The sequence below is a fragment of the Zootoca vivipara genome, chromosome 12, assembly GCF_965207765.1.
Source record: "Zootoca vivipara chromosome 12, rZooViv2.hap1.1, whole genome shotgun sequence".
Taxonomy (NCBI): Eukaryota; Metazoa; Chordata; class Lepidosauria; order Squamata; family Lacertidae; genus Zootoca; species Zootoca vivipara.
In genome coordinates, this window is record NC_142595.1 from 40624154 (window position 1) to 40642847 (window position 18694).

The following is an 18694-nucleotide window of genomic DNA, read 5'->3' on the forward strand; positions in this document are numbered from 1 at the left end:
GTGTTCCAGGAGATGAGTGCTTATCCATGAGGATTAAGTGGGGAAAGGTGTAAATTTGGGAAAGGTGTCTACCTAGATCCCCGTCAGAAGGGATAGAAACTTTTTTGCGTATTTGAAAAGGCTACTTTGAATGACTGGAGTCCACATCCATGATGGCATTATGGAGTGCTTCCAGACACAGAGGGGACTTTCTTAAAGTGAATGGACCTGGTCTTCCATTGCAGTAGCTGAAATAATGCAAACAGTCTTGTGGGAAAGAGAGCTTTCAGTCTTGGCAGATAGCTCACCTCGCATCTTGTTGTGAGTTAGCCCAGGGGTCCCCAAACTTACCCGGCTTTGTTTGTTTTTTAAAAAAATTATATTTATTGACATTTTCAACTTAAAATTTCCATTCACATTACCATCTTACATCATATCATCCAGAAAAAAGAAAAAGAAAAAAGAAAATTACAAAAAAGGCAAAAAACAAAACAGAAAAAAAGCAAAAGCAAAAAGAATAATCAAACTAATATTCCTAACTCTATCCTAATTTTGACTTCCTCGCTCCTCCCTTTCCGAGTCTAATGCAACCTCTATTTGGCAATTTTTCATTTTTCATTATTTACCAATTACAAACATCTCCATTTAATTCTTGTACTAATACCATATATAGAAAATTATTCATACCACATAACAAATTTTTATTACTCTAAATATTCCCTTTAGCCTTTTATTCATTCACTAAAATTATTCTAACTTATACAATTCACATTCCAACATTTCACTTAACCACTGTTCTAAAATCCCCCCTCCTTCACCCGGTGACCAGTCCCCGGAAATCCTAAACCAACTCCTGTGTACAGTCCAAATCCAAACCATTTTATCAATCCCTCATTTACACTACATCTCAACCCACTCCATCTCTCACCCACTCCAGCCCAACTTCTTCCACCCGGCACCCCCTCTGCCAACCCCCCTCTAAGTTCTTCTTTTTCTTGTCTCGCCATTTAACAAGTCTTTCGCCTGAATCTCTCCTCCCTTCTCTCACTAAGGAGGTTCGAATCCAGGCCACCTCTTTTTCCTTCGGCACAGCTTGGTTGTTGTTGCCAGGGACCTGCTCTCCCTCTCTCACTGAGAGAAGCAGCTCCTGGAGATCTAAATCCAATACGGCTCTTTTGTTGTGACATAGGTCCCGTGCAACCTCTCCCACCGGTTGCACTTCGTTCAAAGTAAAGAGCTCCTCTTCATCCTCTTCTTCTGATGAGTTCAAATTTTTGTCCTCTAAAATTTCCTGCTGTGTCTCTAAACTGACAGTTGGATAGAGTTGGTGCACGGGCTCAATCAGTAACTTTGTAAGTCTTCGGTACTCCTTTACTCCCATCGATACTTCTTGAATTTTTCCCCAGACACTTTGTAGCTCACTCTCCCACATCTTGTCGAATTGTTTTGTCTATCTATATCCTTTGTCTTCTCAGGTTACAATATGGCGAATAGGCTGTTGTGTCAGAGACGGAATCAAAGCTGAGTTGGCCAGTGCCTCCAGGTTCCCGTCACCGGGCTACCGGAGAGCTCATTAAAAGTCAGTCCAAATTTTGTGGAAATCCACACGATAAGTTCTTCACCTCCCCTTGGCTCCGCTACCCCGGGGAGGCATTCATTTTTTTCCTTTTAGCAAAGTTCCAGCGCTAAGGCTGCAGGTTCGTCAATTGCTTCTTACTTCCTCGGTAAGGGGGGGCAACGACCTCTGTTAACTTTTAAATTCCCCTCCCAAGTCCAAATTCAGTCCAAATTTTAAAGAAATATTGATTACTCACGATCCAATTCTTAATTTGAAGGTATCTGGTGCTCTGAAGCGACGGCTTAGGGCTTCACTCCGCTGAGGTAGCGAATGGATCCAAGGCTCCGTCCCGGACTGGCTGCTCTCGGGGCTCCAACCTCGAGCTTACCGGGCATCAGCCAGGACTTAAGGAGCACCGCTGGATCTCCCGACCCCCGAAAGCCAAATCGGGGGGGGGGGTTCTGGGTGGCCGCGTCGCCCAGGCGGCTCACCCCTTCCTCGGTAGGGCCAGGGTTCTCAGAGACCGAGAAACCCGTGCCGAGCGCTAATGGCGCCAGACCGGAAGTCCAAAACTTACCCGGCTTTGGGCCAGTGCCCGCAGTGCCGAACGCGTGGCGGGCCGGAGGTTGGGGGAGTGCGTGCGAGAGCACGCCTATGCGCATGTGCACACGCTATTTCTGGCACACTTCCAGGTCAGAAAAGCGACAGAAACAGCTTATGCAAAGCATCCCCAAACTTCGGCCCTCCAGATGTTTTGGACTACAATTCCCATCTTCCCCGACCACTGGTCTTGTTAGCTAGGGATCATGGGAGTTGTAGGCCAAAACATCTGGAGGGCCGCAGTTTGGGGATGCCTGGCTTATGCGGATGCGCATGGGCCTCCTCCGACCTAGAAGTGTGCCAGAAATGATGCTTGTGCATGTGCGCGAGCTATTTCTGGCACTTTTCCGACCCGGAAGTGGCCAGCCACACCGCACCGGTAAGAGCCAATCCTGCAATATGTAGATCTTGAGGGAAGTTCAGCTGAAATAAAGGGAAGGGAGGGGAAGCGAAGGGGGTTCATCCCCTCCCAGCCCAGCTTCAGTAGGTGGTACACAGCTAGCAAACAAGTCCAGGGTTGCTGTTGCTTTTTCCAGCTCTCTGCTTCTCAGTCAAACCTGCGTCAAAGGATTGACATGAGGATAATATTGGCAGCAAACCACCACTTTGAATTCCATGGAGAAATCAGTGGGATACAAAGCTACTAATATCCATATATGCAAATAAAGTAACAAACTTTTTAAAAAATTGTTATTAGAGAGGTTATAGGGCCGTAACCTATAGGGCAGGTAGGGTTGCCAGACTCAATAGAGGACAGGACTTCTGTGCCTTTAATTGCCCTGCTCTCTTTTGAGTCTGGAAACCTTAAAGAGAAACCAGCAGGCCCTTTGTTTAATTTCCAAGCATTTCTTACATATACTAAGACTTACATAAGAACTGAATGAAATAAGAATGATGCCATGTAATCTAGTCATTCAATGGAGTGAAAGTCTACTAGTGAGGCAGCACATTGGTCCAAGACATCTACAGCCACACCTGCAAATGTAAAGGAAAATTAGAACTATTTGTCATCAATATATTGCTGACAATTTTACTCCTGATGAACCTGCTCAGTGGTTTCATGTAGATGTTAAGCAACATGTGTGTTTGTGTGTGTGTGTGGTCAATCTAATGAATTTCATTCAAGTAAGCCTAAGTTTTGCTGGTCCTCAAGTTTCAAACTATTTCAGAGTTTAGGCCTTTGCATCCTCCCCCCCTCCATCTGCCTTACTGGAAGAAGCTGTTAGCCAAGCTATTGTTCCCAGCTGAAGAAAAGCCATGTGAATGAAAAGCTAACACAAGGACTGTGTGATTCCATTTGTGAGGAAATGAATTTTCCCCATTTTAAAATCATTGGAAACTTTTGTTGATCTTCATTTTTACTTCCAATGGATGGGCATTTGTGTACTTGAGTAAAATCTTGTTTACTGTGAGTAAAATCTTCACTTATTTGCAAAGCTAAGTGTCTGATTTATTCTAGCCTCAATATTTCTATGGGGGATTATTTGTTTAAAGCTGGATGAGGGCAGAAGCAAATCAAATCAATTTTTAATGTGCTTGGAGCAATCCTCATTGTGCCAACTCTTCCAAAAAATTCCCTCTCTAACATGCCAGAGAGCTCTTAACAGCACACAACAAGGGACCTAACTGTACTGCAAATCTGAAATATTAGTACAATCACAGAACCCACATGTTCAAATGTTGCATTAGAGGTTTCTTGGACTCTATGCAATCAGGAGAGGATCAAGGGAATGAGACACTGCTTATCCTCCCCCCCTCTCCCCCCCTGACTACACCACACCTACTTCCTTACTAACCTCTCTTTACTGTTCATCTCAGGCCTAAGTAAAATGATGTAGATTTTGGGGAGGAAGATGCAACCCAATAAACCACCAGTAGAGGCCAAGATGGAGAAGATCTCCACAGCCACCATGTTTTTCCCTTTGGTGCTCAGATAAGTGGGGACAAAGGACAGCCAAACACTGCAGAAGACCAGCATGCTGAAGGTAATCAACTTGGCTTCATTGAAAGTATCAGGCAACTTCCTGGCAAAGAAAGCCACAGAGAAGCTCACAATGGCCAAAAGACCCATGTAGCCAAGAATCATGTGGAACATGACGTCTGAGCCTTCATTGCACTGCACTATGATTTTCCCATCCTGGGAGTGCAGGTCAAACTCTGGGAATGGGGGAGAGGATACCAGCCACCCAAGACAGATGCCAGCTTGAATGAGAGAGCAGAAGATGATAAGGGATCCTGCCAGCCTCTTCCCAAGCCATTTCCTCAGGCTGTTTCCAGGCTTGGTCACCATGAATGCCAAAACCACAGTGAGGGTTTTGGCTAACACACAAGCCACAGCAATGGAGAAGATGATGCCAAAGACGGTTTGCCTCAAGACACAGGTCACCTTTGTAGGCCTGCCAATGAATAAGAAGGAGCAGAGAAAGCAGAGAAGCAGAGAAGAGAGCAAGGTGCAGGTGATTCCCCAGTTGTTGGCTTTGACAATGGGAGTGTTCCAGTGCAGACCAAAGGTCCCCATCACAACAAGTGTGACCAGAGAAAGCAGGAGAGTTAAGGAAGCCAGAATTGCCCCCAAGGGCTCCTCATAGGATAGGTAGCTTATTTTTTTCGGAATACATTGGTCCTGAAAGGCATTTGGGTAGTGATCATCTGGGCATTTCTCACATTGATCTACATCTGAAAGTGAAAAGCATGGTTTTAGCATTTCCTGAAGTGATACTTATTAATATTATTGGTACTGTCTATTATGCTGTACACGAAACATATTACTGAGTTGATGAACCAAAGCCTAATTTTTCAACTAAGTGGTGGTTCCTCTCTGAGCATCTCAGCTTTACTAATCATTCTATTAATATTTATTTCTCATGGTTGCACTATACTGATTGATTTCAGTCTTTTTCCCTTAACCAATGTCTATCTCTGCATCCAACCCCATATCATTGTATTTCAAGGCTTGTAGCCCAAGTGTTTCTTTTTTACACTTTCCATAATGGAGCTTGTCAAATCTATATTTGACAAGAAATAACTGTTCCTAAGGATTGGAACTGTGTGGATACAATAGAGGAGATAATTCACTACTTGTAAATAAATGAAGATGAAAATTTGTTGGTTGCAGGTTCAATGGCAAGAGAGGGATATCTACAGATTGCAATCCTAACCATTTCTACCAAGATGGATGTCATCCTGATTTCAGTGGTGTTTAATCCCATTAACTTTATTTCACACAATATATTCTTGAGCGTCTGTCCAAAGGGGAGGGAGAGGAAAGTAAAATATTTATCAGTAACGTAAATGCTTGGGATCCATGGCAGAAGATAAGCAGACATAATAAGATTAAGACATGGATATCTAAGTAGGATAGGAAGATGGGAATTCCAGTTGACTTGGGTTCCTTCACTTACCCTTCTGGACTGAAATCCTCCCTTTAGGGCACTGAACACAGTCATAGCAACACATTTGCTTTCCCTGCTGGGCAAACATACTCTGTCCAGGGTGACAGCTCTCAACACAGGTGGAAATGGGCAGCACCTAATGGTAATGACACGCAGGAGATTCTGAATGGAATTAATCTTATTGTCATCTATGTCTACTTTTCACAGGACTGAAATTAGAGGATGGCTGTCAAGCATTTGCTTCCTGGGCAAGCATCAGGGTCCCTGACAAAGATGCTTTCTGCTGTCCCCGGACCATTTGGCCAGCCCAGCAGATGCCTGAATGGCAAAGAGAAGCTCCTGCCAACCTTCTCCTTCCTGATAGATTGATTCCTCATAACCCAAGGCTGATTCCCTTCTGTAGGGAGAGGAGAGCTGAAATAAGGAGCCAGCAGCAGATGCTTCTTCTCCTTCTTAGGTGTGCAGGAGTAGGGAATGAAAAACCATCATGTGTGAGACAAAGAAGAGGCAATTTCTTGTTGTTGGTGATGAAAGATATTTAATACGGTTGCTATACATATTTTGTATGTTCTCTGCAGAATACACAACCTTGACAATGCTCTCCAAGGAAGTTTTCACCAACCATTTTATGGGACTTAAACTCTCGTTCCCATTTACAGTACAGAGTTACGCGGAAGATAGCCTTGGTCGTTTGACCCGTTAATAAGTTCCCCCTTTCCTTTCATAAAAACTATGCAAGACACTCTCTTTTAAAGTTTAAAAAAGAATTAATTTTTACCAAGTGTACTTGAACTTGCAGATTAAAATATACAATGCAGGTAGTGTTACTTACATTGCTAATACATCTTACATCTTTGTGGGTTTTTTGGAGGGTGGGTGGGTTATTCAGTTTTTTACATTTTGATTAAGTAGTTTGTTGTTTTATAGGTTGATTTTATTCTTTGAACAGCTCTGAGACTTCCGGGCATAGAGTGGTATATAAACTCAATCCATCAATTGCCTCATGTATATGACAGCACAGCATTCTGTGCATCAGCGCGTTGATGAGCATTTCGGATGCTTTCATCCCAAACATTATGGCCAAGCCTGCATGGAGTTTGGCCTCACCATCAGCCTGATGGAGACCAACATCCTGCACTCCATCCATCAACATTAGTGATCACACACTTCAGGTGGTAGGTGATTTTTTCCTAATCTGGGCTCCATATGGCGGGACAGAGTCTCAAACAAAGATTGTTCCCAAAAAGGCATTTTGGAGAACAACTGGCCCTTTTCAAGAGTTTTAAATACTTGCCAATTCCTTACTCAGAAATACCTTGTTCTTTAACCTGAGCTCCAAATCAGCTTCAAACTAGTTCTGGATCAACAAATTTGAACAAAGTAACAAAAATAGTATTTCATCAGTGAGTACCAGAGCTTGCCTCCTCACACTTCTCCTTTGTAGCCATCTCTGTTTTCCTGGATCCCTTGATCTTCTCATAAAAAATGATGATTAAAACAAGACAAAACAAGATAAAATAATATAGTCCCACCCACCTGCTTGAACTTGGGATTCCATGCAATGGCACTTCCATCCACTGTGAACTCTTTTCCTGGGGGTGCCTGTGGGTCCACCCTCCCCACTCGGACTCTCTGGAAAGACTCATTGGGAAATGTGACCAAGTTGAGGAGATCATAGCCACCTGCCTGCTGCCCCTTCTCATCAAAAGAGATTTCTTCCCCAGCACTGTTGTTGAAGTGGATGTTCTTCAGGAAGGAGTGGAGCTAGATTGCAAGAGGAAAAAAATCCAAAAACCTTGTAAGCCAATACTCTCTCTCTTTCCCAGCATGATCTTGAGATGCTGGGGGTTGAATATGGGACCTTCTGAAAGAATGCAGATGCTCTGCCATTGAGCTGTAAGCCTTTCTAGTAACAATATAAGAGACATGACTTGGAATGCTTTTCGACTTGGCATAGATTCTGGGTAATTAAAAAACCTCCTCCATTTGTAACTGCCTTTTGCCGAGTCAAACCATTGGTCTCTGTAGCCCAGAACGGTCTACTCTGAATTGCCACAGTGCTACAGGGCATACATCCGAGGTTTCAACCCAGTTCTGATAACAGAGGACACCCCTGCCTCTTGCGCAGCCCAAGTTGGAGAATCCTGGGATGGATTAATTTCAAGAGTTTGAATGTGCAGCTTGCAAAGCATGAGAGATAAATTCCCACCCAATGATAGAGCTCACCAGGGATAATCCCCAAGGCCTCTCTTCCATGCCAAGTCTCAGCTGTGCAACATATGAACCAGTAATAATAACACCTGTGCTTCTAACATTGAGGAAAGTAGCTAACAGTACCTGCCAGGGCTTAACTTTTGACTGCGTCCGTCTCTCACCCAGTACTTTCTGTTTGGCTCTTGATGAATACATGCTATGGAGAGCATGTGCTACTGCATGGACAGCATTGTAGATGGTGTAGCTCTGGCTGGACATTTCCATTTCAAAAACAGGTCCAGTGAGTTTCTCCAGCTTCTCCTCCCCAGTGCAGTGTTCCTGAGTTGTCACAATTAGATTGTGATCTGGGAATGAACAGAGGAATGCACTGGCCCAGAACTGCTGGATGAAATAAAGATTTGGCTGCCATGGATTTATGTTCTGTAGAAATTCTTGAAACCCTGGAACTGGATTTGAATGAAGTGTAAATGTCAAGGTGCCATTGAAGGATATTGAAGGGAATTCGTCTCCACCCAGCCCTGCAGTGAAATCCCATTGAGCTGTTATAATCCATACCCTCTCCAGAGGGTATGTTTGGTAAACCTCACAGGAGATTAAAACCAGTCTCAGAGCTTCTAGAGACTGACTGTCTCCATAGACAAGAATCACATTCATTTGCTCCTCTGTGAGAGCAAACACAATTGGGCTCAAGTTTTGTTTAAGAAGATCATCAGATAAAAATATTGTTACTATTGGGATCACCAGGGTCCAGGAAATGCAAAGATTATTCTGGAATAGCCTTGGTCTGAGAGTACGAAGGAAGGTTTCTCCACTGTCATCATCTGAAACAAGGAGGCCAATCCAGTTCCACCCAAACTTCTGGAGTAGCCACACAATTCCATCATACTGAGCTTCTTCATTTGGGACCATTTGGAAGAAAGAAGGGAAGCGCCTTTTGTCACTCAGCGCTGGATCCAAGGAGCCATAGCTGAGCTAGAGGGAAAGGAATCGTATATAATATAATTGTTATTAATTTTCTGTTGTTAAAACCCATAATATACAGAAGAACCTCTGCTCTTAATGTCTGCATCGGGGGGTTACCGAAATGTGGGGTGCTTTTCCTCTCAGCATCTCCTGCCTTTCAGATTCCATTCCGGAGTGAGAGACAGTTATTGAGACGATCTGTGAGTGAAGCCCATTCCCCCCAGACCCTGGAGGAAGCTTGAAAGGACAATGACTCTCAAATCATCCTTGTTTTCCTCTGCAAATGATCTTCACTTGCGTGGGGGCTGCCTCCATTTAGGCAGGAAGCACTGGAAGTCCAGGAATTATATTTCCAGGAATCAAAAAAACACCTATTAGTTCATAGAAAGCATACTTCTGTATTGTGGTGGTTAACCACCTGGTCTTACTTTTCTAAATATACACCCCTGGCATTATTAAGTCTCAGGCTAGGAGAAGTTTCTAAACAGGAAGCTGGATGCTCCTATAATTACATGATTTGTGGCATGGCCAGGTTTGGAAGAATCAGAACTTGGATTATTAATATTATGGGTTTATCCCCCCGCCCCGGCTGAAATCCCAATGCTAATTGAGATGGCAGTGTAGGCAACACATAGCTAGGAGGCTTTAACATTGTCTTGTACGCATATCAAGTCTAATGTAGGACGCAAGTATATAAAACATAATGTAATGGGATTGAAAGCTAACCTGGATGTTCTTTTGGAGTTTTCCTGTGTATGTCTGCCCTTGTAGTTGTATCTACATACATACCTGTGGAATCTTGTAGGTGTTTAATATATTGGCCATCTGAATAGAGTTTTGGGAGGTGAGCCCTCCAACAATGGCAATTAACCTATCTTCCCCATTACAGTGGTAATTGGTTTTTTGTTGTTGTCCCATGAAAAGAGCAGCAAGAGCGTTCCGACAAGTTCGCAATGGATTGAAAGCATTCTCATAAAATGTTGATCCCAGTGTGATGTTGGATAAGAATTTGGCATTCTTGTTGACCTCTTGCATGGCAAAGATGAAGGCAAGAACATGCTGGTAGTTTTTCGGGAGGACTCTGCAATGAGACAAAGAATGACTGCAACACTGGTGGAAGAGAAACAACTGTGTTTCAGTTTGCTTTTTGATTTGTGAATCTATGTACCTTGAATGTTGCAACCCATAGGACAGGAACATTTTATTTAAACTAATGAAACTACAGCAGTCTCCTAATAGGTTCTGATTTGATGTATGTGAATGGTGGGTTCCAAGTGATCCATTGTTGTGGTATTAATGAGTTGGTGGGTTTTGATATGGGAATCCCAGAACCAGAAGTTGTTAACCTGCCAAGTTCAGTCAGGCTCTATTAGTGTCCCCATTTAACTGTGTCCATGCCTACCCCTTGTTTAGTTTCATTGTCCACCACCTTCCTTCCATTTCTGAAACATGAAATTTTCATGGGAATGTATTCCCAATTCAACCCGGAGAAGAACTAAACATTAGACAAGGGTGGTCTAACCTGCGGGACACAAGGCCTTTTTTTAGTGTCCCTTGAATCTGAGCCTAAGACAGAGAGAAAGATGAGAGTGTAGGAGTGGGATGTTCTTTCACATTCTCTCCCTTGCTTTCTTTAATGCCATTTCCCCTCACTGCTTTCTGTATGGTTGGTGTTTTAAAGGGCTCCTTTTATGCCCAAGCCATTAGCACCTGACAAGAGCACATTGTTCCTGGGAAATGCAAGGTCTGTGTCACCCAGGCTCAGACTTGTCCTTGTGGAAGATGATGGATCCATTTGTGGAAATCAGCTAAGCTCTGCTCTCCTGCCATATGTAAAGCGCTACCTGTAGCCCTGCTGCTGCTGCATGCCTCTCTTTTTTAAACAAACTTTGGAAGCAAAACCTTCTTCTTCTTCTTTTTATTCAACGAGATTTGATTCCCCAGCAATCATGTACAGGATTACACTTGTGATCAGACAAGCTTCCACTGGAAATAGTTTCCTTGCATGTACAGGTGAAACTCGGAAAATTAGAATATCGTCGAAAAGTGCAATTATTTCAATAATGCAACTTATTATTTGTTATATTTCTTTTACAAATGCTTTCTTTTGGAAATTCCACAGTAATAAAACAAACAGTTACAATAATACAAAAATAAACATCGCTATTACATTCCATTCCATTTATAATTGACCTGCCTAATGACAAATAATTACAATCATAACAAATAAATGGCTTGACATATCTTGCTTTGCATGTCATGCATCTATCTCATATATTGGTTTCACCTTTTAAGTTGCATTACTGAAATAAATGCACTTTTCGACGATATTCTAATTTTCTGAGTTTCACCTGTAAACGTGTGTTAATGAAAGCTGTACTTGATCCCAAGAACTGGAGAGGAAACATCCCATTGTCCTCGATGGAACTGGCTTTCATGCAAATCTGTTTTATGCTGCAATCCGGTTGCAGCCATTTACCTGGGAGTAAACACTACCAAGTGGTGATTACATAAGAGTAGATATGCATAGGGTTGCACTGTCAGGTTAAAAGCCGGTGCATGCTAGGGGGAAGTGAGGCCCATGCAACTGTTCACAGCTGACTTGCAAGTAAATTTTGGCAGAGGGACGGGTTGAAACTTCCATGGGTTTCAAGAACCTTAAGAACTTCAGCTGGGTTAGAAAACCTTTCAATAAATAATTAACTACTTACTTGGCAGTTGATGAGGAATATTGTGGTAACCTGTACATTTCTGCATTCTGAACAAAAAGGTCAATTTTGGGGTATCATCTAAAAGAATATCAATTTGTAGGGAGATCCACTTCAGTGTGGCAGACCTGCCATAGAGCATCTCTCCTTATACATAGACAGAAATACCCCAGTGCACTGTGGGGAGGGGAGTAGAGTGGCCTTTCAAGCAAGTCTGAATTTTAATGGAAGGACTAGGAATAAGCACTTCTAGATTCTTCTCACAAGAATGAATATCCCACCCTATCGTCAACTCCCCCAAACATTTTTAACACTGTGGTGCAGAGGGATTTGATGAGCCACATGTGGTGCCTGAAACTGATAATGGCTTTATTTCTGCTAACTCGAGTGGTGGGACATAAGTCTGAATGTATCCTAGAAGGCTTACAGGAGAAGCTGATGCAGTTGTTTATTTCATTAACTCAAGAATGATCAGTGGGCCCAGTAGAAAATTTCCCAATAAATTAGTAACTACTTACTTTGCAGAGAATAAAGAGGATTGGGGTTCCTCCATTAATTTCTCAATTCTTAAGTCTAATTGTGCAATGGATATAAATGCACCAATGATCATGTCTGCCAGAGGACCGTATGAATTGGTTTGAATTAAGGAGGAGTTCAAACTCTTGCTAGAAGAACAACGCAGCAGCAACAGCAGGAAAAACAGGTGGAGCGCTAACCATTCTTGTGCTGAACTGCAACTGGAAGCCATCATGTTTGCCTGTAGTCACAATTTCAGTCTTGGCTGTAGTTACAGGGAAACCTGGCCGCATGGAACTATGTATGTGCGTCACATCCACCTCCCTAACTGGATTCATGTAATTTGATAGGCACCTATATAGACGATGCTGTTGTGCCTTCATCTCTGATTTCCCATGTGACATTTAGAAGTAGTGATGCTGATCAATAATTATAAAAATTACAGGGTGGGTGATCTGTTTTGCTAAGATTCTGAAGTCCCAGAACAAGCACATCTATCTAGTTAGCTAGCTACCGGTAGTTGATAGTGAGCTAACCGTAGCTAGCCACAGTTTGCCATAGCTTATTTTGCAAATGCACAAAAATAAAAGTCTGCTGCTCTAAATTCAGATACCAAGGGGTACAGATAACTAGAAACCTGAACAAACTATATCTTCAAAAGCACAGTGGTACCTCGGGTTAAGAACTCAATTCGTTCTGGAGGTCCGTTCTTAATCTGAAACTGTTCTTAACCTGAGGTACCACTTTAGCTAATGGGGCCTCCCACTGCTGCTGCAGCTGCTGCACAATTTCTGTTCTCAGCCTGAAGTAAAGTTCTTAAACCGAGGTACTATTTCTGGTTTAGCGGAGTCTGTAACCTGAAGCGTCTGTAATCTCCCCTCTGGCAGAAATTCAACCAAGAGCAATCTGTATTGGGGATTATCGGCCCTGTAATAATCAAAATCACTATAACTGAACTCTGATTCTCATTAACACCTCATGGCTAGTCAGAATTAAGAGCAAAAACATAAAATTCAAAAATTTAATAAAATTTAATTAAAATTAAAATAGATTTTAACTTGGAATAAATTTCCAGCAAAATCTCTCAATGGTACGTTGTCCTTTGCTCTCCTCATAAATGCAGTTCCAGGGTTTCATGATTTACTGAGAACATAAATCCATATGAGTCTTCATTTTTTTTTATTCAATAATTCTGGCGCAGTGCATCTTTCTGTTTACTTACAAAGTATGATGTACGCAGGAAAAGTTGGGAGGCCTTCCTAAAACTGTGTTTGAAATGGATGAAGGTACTAGAGATTTTGAAATGGATGATAGTACTAGAGATTTTGCTTAAAAATATTAGAGAGGATAAGGAAATCGAAGGGATAAAGATAGGGACCACAAGATATAAAGTCAGAGCCTTCGCTGACGATGTTATGATCACGACAGAAAACCCATTAAAAAGTGTTCCAAGAGCATTAGAAAGAATAAACGAATTTGGGAAATTAGCAGGGTTCAATTTAAATTACAAAAAAGTAGTTTGTTAGTAAGAAATTTAGAAGAAAGAGATAAAAGAGAATTACAAGAAAAAACTGGTATTGAAATTAGAAAGAAAATAAAGTATTTGGGCATACAATTGACAAATAAAAACATTGACCTGTACCAAGAAAATTATGAAAAAAAAGTGGAAGGAAATTAAACATAAATTGGAAATTTGGAAAAAACTAAAAATCTCTTTTATGGGTAGGATCTCAGTGATAAAAATGAGTGTCCTCCCAAAAATGATTTTTTTGTTTCAAAGCATTCCGATCTTGGGAGGTTCAAATTGTTTTGATTTATGGAGGAAAGACATAATGAAATTCATCTGGGATGACAAGAAGCCAAGAATCAAACACAAACTACTAATTGAAAAAAAAGAGAGAGGGGGGTTTAGTTTACCCGATCTTGAATTGTACCACGATGCGGCGGCCCTGTCATGGTTAAAAGATTGGATTGAATTGAAAAATACTGAAATTTTAGATTTAGAGGGATTTGGAATAGGGTTTGGTTGGCACCACTACCTAATGAAAGAAAAACCGGGGAAGCACAGCACCTTCTGGAACAGCATTGTGAGGAAATCCTTAATTAAAACATGGAAAAAACATCAGGGCGTCTTGGAACCAAAAGTACCATGGTGGTTGTCACCTAAAGAAGCAATAGCAGTCAAAAGGGTTAATATGGATAAAGATTGGCCGACATATAAAGATTTATTAAAAGAAGAAAATGGAAATTTAAAATTGAAAGAATATAATGAAGTCAAAAAGTATTGCAATGTCTGGTTGCAATACTTTCAAATAAATCAAAAATTCAGCGAAGATAAAAAAATTGGCTTCGAAAGAGAGATATCCAAATTCGGGAAAATATTATTGGAGGGGGAAAATAAATTTGTTCGAAATTTGTATGAATTATTGTTGGATTGGGCCACAAAAGATGAATTAACCAAAGCTGTTATGATAAAGTGGGCACAAGATTTGGGAAAAACAATTACGGTTGAAAATTGGGAAAGTTTATGGATTAGAGATTCAAATTATATTTCAAATTATGATTTAAAAGAAAACGTGCTCAAGATGCAATTTAGGTGGCATCTCACGCCCTCGAAATTAGCTAAGATGTACGGAGGGGTCAGTAACACTTGTTGGAGGTGCAAGGAAGAAGTAGGTACTTTCCTACATATTTGGTGGTGCTGCAAAGAAATTAAGAAGTTCTGGGACGAGATATATAAAGAATTAAAAAAAATAGTTAGATACTCCTTTAAAAAAGAGCCGGAAATCTTCCTCCTGAGCATGTTGAAGGAAGACATTAAACCAAGGGACAGATGCGTGCTAATGCACGCGACAACAGCGGGTAGACTCTTAATCGCTAAAAATTGGAAGAGTAAAAAAGTTCCAAATAAAGAAGAGTGGTTGACCAAATTAATAAATTATCAGAACTTAGCAATTAGAGTTGGAATATCTAAAGGTTTAAGTGAAGAAAAAGCAGGAGAAGAATGGAAACCACTCAAGATTTATTTACAAAAACAAGTGGAAAAGGCGCAGTTAATAGCGGATTCATGAGGGGCACAATATTAAGAAAATAAATTAAATTAGAGAAAGGTATGCGGAATATCAGTGAAACCAAAATCAGAATACAGGAGTGGTTGGAAGTCATGATACGGTGGAGGGGGGAAAGGGTGGGGGGACAGTAGGTTTTAGTAAGTGTAAATGTTAAAGTGTTTTGAAATATATATGTTTTCTTTGTTCTTTTTCTCCTTTTCTTCTCCTTTTTTTCTTTTCTTTAAATTGTATTTGTTAAGATATGTTGAGATTATATAAGTTATATTAGGTTATGCTAAATATTGTTATATGTTATGTTATGTTATGTTATGTTATGTTAGGTTTTTTAAGTTAAGTTTTTTTCCCCCCCCTTTTCTTTTTCTTTCATTTCATTTCAAGTAATTTTGAATTGATATTGATTCCTGTTTGGTTATGTCTGTCATACTTGCTATTTATACTTTATTCTTTCTATATGTTGAATTTTTTAAGATTTTCAATAAAGATTGTTTTTTAATTTTTAAAAAAAAATGAAATGGATGAAGGCAATTGGGGAAGTATTTCAAATACAAACCACAAAACATACAGCTCCTTTACGCTTTGTATATGCTAGATTCTTGACACCTGAAAAACATATCGTTAAATAGTTTTTTAAAAGAATCTTCTTCACTTTGATATGATGAATTGAACAAAAATGAATTTATCAGTAAATACATCAATGGAGCAAATCTGAGTTTGTGCTTTCAAAATGTAATGATGCAGCATGAAATGAGGTTGGATTCAGCGACTTTCTAATAATCCTAATTACCAGACCTTTAGAAGGCATCTTAAGGCAGCCCTGTTTAGGGAAGTTTTTAATGTTTGATGAATTTATGTATTTTAATATTTTGTTGGAAGCCGCCCAGAGTGGCTGGGGGAACCTGGCCAGATGGGCGGGGTATAAATAATATATTATTATTATTATTATTATTATTATTATTATTATTATTATTAATATCTAAAGAGCTGTCACATGGAAGATGGAGCAAACTTGTTTTTGTCATGCTCTGGAAGGTAGGACTCAAACCAATGGCTTCAAGTTACAAGAAAGGAGATTCCAACTAAATATACGGAAGAACTTCCTGACAGTAAGAGCTATTCAACAGTGGAACAGTCTCCCTCGAGAGATTGTGGACACTCCTTTATTGGTGCTTTTAAGCAGAGGTTGGGTGACCTTCTGATGGATGCTTTAGCTGAGACTCCTGCATTGCAGGACTAGAGTTGGGCTACATGACCCTTGGGTCCCTTCCTACTCTAAGATTCTATGATCCTATGATTTTACACGGCATTGTTTCAGTTTGAAAACAGCTTTAACTTACTGCAGTTTAGAAACAGTCATTACTTAACCTCGCCATACAATTTGTAGTCCAATTGGATATTCACATGTATGAATGTGGCCACCTTCAATACCGACCCTTATAGAGTAATTTCTCATATGAAGTATAATAAACCAGGAACTCTGTGCATCATCTTCTCAAGGTTGTCACACCTGCAAGCCACCTGAGTAGTTTTTCCTGGTGCACTCATTCATAGGTTCGATAGTGCTATCTGTCCCTCTTTGTAGATTTCTAAAAGTGTGGCATTTTTCAAACCACAAATTATTGGAAATTCACATTCAATGATGTTAATATAGTGCCCAGTAGGTACTGTAATCCAAAAGGACACTGTGTGACAAATTCAAGGGATATAGTAAACTGTCCTACTGAGTCATACCATTTTTATTTTTAATGAATGAATTTACTTTATTATGGTCACAGACCATCATAAGCAAAACATCTAAATAAATAAATAGCATAGCAGTATGCATCTAAGGAGATAATTATTAAATAAATAGGAGCAAGAACCAAACGTAGATTAAAACATATACACAGAATACTTGATTAAGCACAAATAATGGATAAGTAAAAACTGATAATATAAGTTAAGAGAGACCTGTTAAAACAGCTGTATGGGGTGGGGCTTCAGAAGTGTGGATCTAACAATATGGGCGTTCAATTTAGGACTGATTTGATGGAAATAGCAAAAGGTGATCAGAGACTATTTATGTATGCTACAACCGCTGCTAGGACTTTAGTAGCCCCAAAATGGAAAACACAGGATCTACTGACGATTGAGGAGTGGCAGACGAAAATGATGGACTATGCAGAATTAGCAAAGATGACTTATGGAATCCGAGACCAAGGAGAAACAAAGTACCAACGAGAATGGAGTAAATTCATTGACTATATGGAGAAGAACTGTAAGAGTTTGAAGACACCTGCGGGATTGAGATGAATCCTACGAACTGAATTAAAATGTGGACTAAAATGAACTGCGGGATAAGAGTGACCAATGAAGCCGAATGGTGGGAGGGAGGGAAGTCACAGCTCGGCAGAGCAATTGAAATTGAGATGAGGAGATTGAAATTGCTTTTTGTGTTGTTTTTGTTTGTGTGGTGTTTGTTTATTTGGAAAATTGAATAAAAATCATTTAAAAAAAAACAATTTAGGACCGATTTGCAGCATAGACCATCCTTCGACGAATATCTATCATGGCATCGCAAAATCTGGCGACTGAATATGTGACTTCTGGGCTTTCGTTCTGTAGTAATAGGGAGGTGTTGTGTTGTTCTGAACGCCCAGGGAACTTATATAGGAATGGGCTGTGCTCTTATTCAAACTAGTATCTGTACAGTGTGGTTGGCAACCTCTCCTCCCTTCCCGGAGCTTGACATGCACTCTCAGACTGACCAGATTGTTGTGCAGTGTAATGAAGGTTCAGCTCAAATGCTTTATACTGTCCTGGGCTATATGGGGCTTCTGGCCATCCTCAGTTCACTGTGGCTTTCTTTGCCCGGACGTTGCCTGATACAGTGGTGCCTCGCTAGACGAATTTAATTCATTCCACGGGTCTTTTCTTATAACGAAAAATTCGTCTAGCGAATCCCATAGGAATGCATTGAATTTCTTTTTTTTGCCCATAGGAACGCATTAATTGAATTTCAATGCATTCCTATGGGAAACCGTGATTCGCTAGACGAATTTTTCATAATTCGTCTAGCAAGGCAACCTCTGCTTGAAAAATCCTTTCGTTAAGCGGAAATTTCGTTAAGCAGGGCATTCGTTAAGCGAGGCACCACTGTACTTTCAATGAAGCCAAGCTCATCATTTTCAGCATGTTGGTGTTCTGCAGTGTTTGGTTATCCTTTGTCGCAACCTACCTGAGCACAAAAGGGAAATATATGGTGGCTGTGGAGATCTTCTCTATCTTGGTCTCTGCTGCTGGATTATTTGGGTGCATCTTTCTCCCCAAATTTTACATTATTGTATTGCGACCTGAGCTGAACAGCAAGGAACAATTAGTAAGGAAACAATAATTCCAGTGACTGACATCTTCCTTGTGTTTCTTTTTCCTTAACTACTTTTATTATTATTTATTAAGTTTTGCAAAAAATAAATAAATGAGAAATTTGTAAACGGCATATAAATTTGTATCCATCTGCAAAAGCTATAGTGCTGATTCCTTTTAGGGTCCATAATATTGCATGAAAAAGGAAAAAAGAGGGGAACTAGTAGGAGCATCTCAGAGAGCATCTCACAGAGGTCTATCAACATACTGGATTCCTGAGGATCCAGACAGATTGGAAATAATGAAAGAGCCTGAGTGGGAGATACTGATCTGTAGGACAGTCCAGGGAAA

General features: G+C 40.6%; 1 protein-coding gene across 1 annotated transcript; it reads right to left on the bottom strand.

The window, feature by feature from the left end:
• Window positions 1–3917: 3917 nt before the first annotated feature.
• LOC118095549 (vomeronasal type-2 receptor 26-like) lies at window positions 3918–9639 on the bottom strand. The gene is made up of 5 exons (XM_035136798.3): window positions 9496–9639; window positions 7867–8715; window positions 7066–7293; window positions 5539–5665; window positions 3918–4813 (listed from the first exon to the last, which is right to left on the bottom strand). Exons 1-5 carry the CDS (start codon window positions 9622–9624, stop codon window positions 3918–3920), a joined length of 2229 nt encoding a protein of 742 aa, XP_034992689.3. The 5' UTR covers window positions 9625–9639.
• Window positions 9640–18694: the final 9055 nt, after the last annotated feature.

Bases quoted from the DNA above. Each gene is read 5' to 3' on its own strand.
- LOC118095549 (XM_035136798.3), bottom strand. From the start codon at position 9,624: ATGGGACAACAACAAAAAACCAATTACCACTGTAATGGGGAAGATAGG. The intron at 8,716-9,495 runs GTATGTATGTAG...CTTTCCCTCTAG, and splicing joins ACACCTACAAGATTCCACAG to CTCAGCTATGGCTCCTTGGA. The intron at 7,294-7,866 runs GTACTGTTAGCT...CTTGCAATCTAG, and splicing joins CAAAAGTTAAGCCCTGGCAG to CTCCACTCCTTCCTGAAGAA.